Source organism: Trypanosoma grayi, assembly GCF_000691245.1.
Source record: "Trypanosoma grayi strain ANR4 Tgr_1881_V1, whole genome shotgun sequence".
Lineage (NCBI taxonomy): Eukaryota > Euglenozoa > Kinetoplastea > Trypanosomatida > Trypanosomatidae > Trypanosoma > Trypanosoma grayi.
In genome coordinates, this window is record NW_008827499.1 from 1 (window position 1) to 1789 (window position 1789).

The window sequence follows — 1789 nt, forward strand, 5'->3', positions numbered from 1 at the left end:
GGGGGGGGGTCGTTTTGAAAAAATGAGGCATGAGAGAGTGGCACTTGCACCAGCTGTGTGCGGAGGCAAAGCGAGTGGAAGCCGTTGACGAACACTATTCAAACGCGGGTGGAGAGGAGAGGAATGTACGTTGGAATGTCGCCGGACAACGTGCGAGGGGTGGGAGGCGATGACTGCACCACCACCCCCCACCACCCCCACACACACAGATACACACGCTGATGCCTTGCGCACGTCAAAGCCTGCATAAGCTGTCTTACAGCTGACATGACCTATTACCATCGTTGAAGTAGACGCACGGCTCTATGTGGAGAGGGAGAGACGGCAACGTCTACTCTTGGACGTCACTGAACGATAGGCATCATCGCAAACCGCTCCTGCAGTGCTGTCAGGCGCGATGGGGGGGCGGGTGCCGCGGTGGACGCGCGCGCCGACGACGGCGGCGACGAGACGTGGCCACTTACGGACGAAGAAACGGAGGCGTCTGCCACACCGCCGTTGTGGGAATTCCTGCTGCTGTTGCTCTTGTTCTTGATGTGGGTCTTATCTCGCCTCGCGGAGGCGTGCGGGCCGTTTGTGGTGGCCACATCAGAGGCCACCTTTGACAAGAGCTGCTGCTGGCGTTGCTCGAGGTCGCGCAGTGCCTGCCGCATCTGTCGCTCCCCCGCCGCTCGCTCGCGGTCGTACGTCTGCACCACCGTCGCAGCTGCTTCGCCACCGTCACGTTGTTGGTCCACAACCGTCAAAGGCAATGGATGGTCCGCGCCCATGGACGGGTTGTCGTCATTGTGGTGGCTGTTATTGTTGGTGTCTGACGCAAGCGCGTGGCGGTGCCTCTGGGAGGCCGTGGAGGATTCAAAAGATGTGTCGTTGGCGGTTGAATTAAAGAGCGGCGCTGCTGCGTGCAGCATCGACGAGTCCGCCGAAGTTGTTGCGGACCTCGACGGGCCTGTCGCTTCCGCCGCTGCGGCCATTGGGGCCGACCTTCGTACCACAGGAGCAGGAGGAGCAGCTGAAGCGGCGGTGGCAGTAGAAGCAGCAGCAGCATGCGGCGGTGGGGCACGTGTGATAGGCGACGGCGAGAGCATGTCGTTCAGCGGCGAGTCATCGCTGGGCAGCACGTTGCTGTATGACAGCGGGCGTCGCAGGCGGGACGAGGTGGCACGGCGCCGCGGCGTGGGCACGCGGTGGCGGTGCACTGACGTATGCGCAAGCATGGAGGACGGCTCATTGTGCGGCCCGTACTCCTGCAGCACATCCCGCACCATAGTGCGGAGTACCTCCGCCTGCCCGTCCTCCACCAGCGGCCGGCCATGCGCCTGCAGCATGACGGGGGTGCCACCTGTTGGCGTGTAATCGATACTCTCCACGTTTTGCTGCTGCTGTTGTTCTATTTGCTGTCCTTCGTACCGCTGGTTGGGTGTTGCGAGTGATGCCCGCCGTGCTTGGCTGCGGGGCGCCGCCGAAGCAAATGGCAACGATGCTGCAGCAGCAGCAGCAGGTGAAAGAGGCGGCGGTGGTGGCAGAGCGGCGGGGAGCAGGCGCTGGCTGTCCGCATCGTCGCGTGCCTCAAGTCGCCTCTCCCACGCGATGCGGTCCACTGCGCATTTCCACCGCTCCGTCTCCCGCTCACGCTCGGCGACAGCAGCAAGCAGTCGAGTCACTTCCCCCTCCAGCCGCACCTGCACGGCGTCGCGCTTCGCTGTGGCCTTGTGCAGCGCGGCGATGGTCTCCTGCAGCGCGGCCTCCTGCTGTTGTGCAGCCTCCAACTCACGGCGGGCGCGCAGCA

At 63.8% G+C, this 1789-nt stretch overlaps 1 protein-coding gene across 1 annotated transcript; it reads right to left on the bottom strand.

Moving 5' to 3' along the window:
• Nucleotides 1–344: 344 nt before the first annotated feature.
• DQ04_18811000 (hypothetical protein) lies at nucleotides 345–1328 on the bottom strand (the record flags this gene model as incomplete). Its single annotated transcript, XM_009317753.1, has 1 exon — nucleotides 345–1328. One exon carries the CDS (start codon nucleotides 1326–1328, stop codon nucleotides 345–347), a length of 984 nt encoding a protein of 327 aa, XP_009316028.1.
• Between the last annotated feature and the right edge of the window lie 461 nt (nucleotides 1329–1789).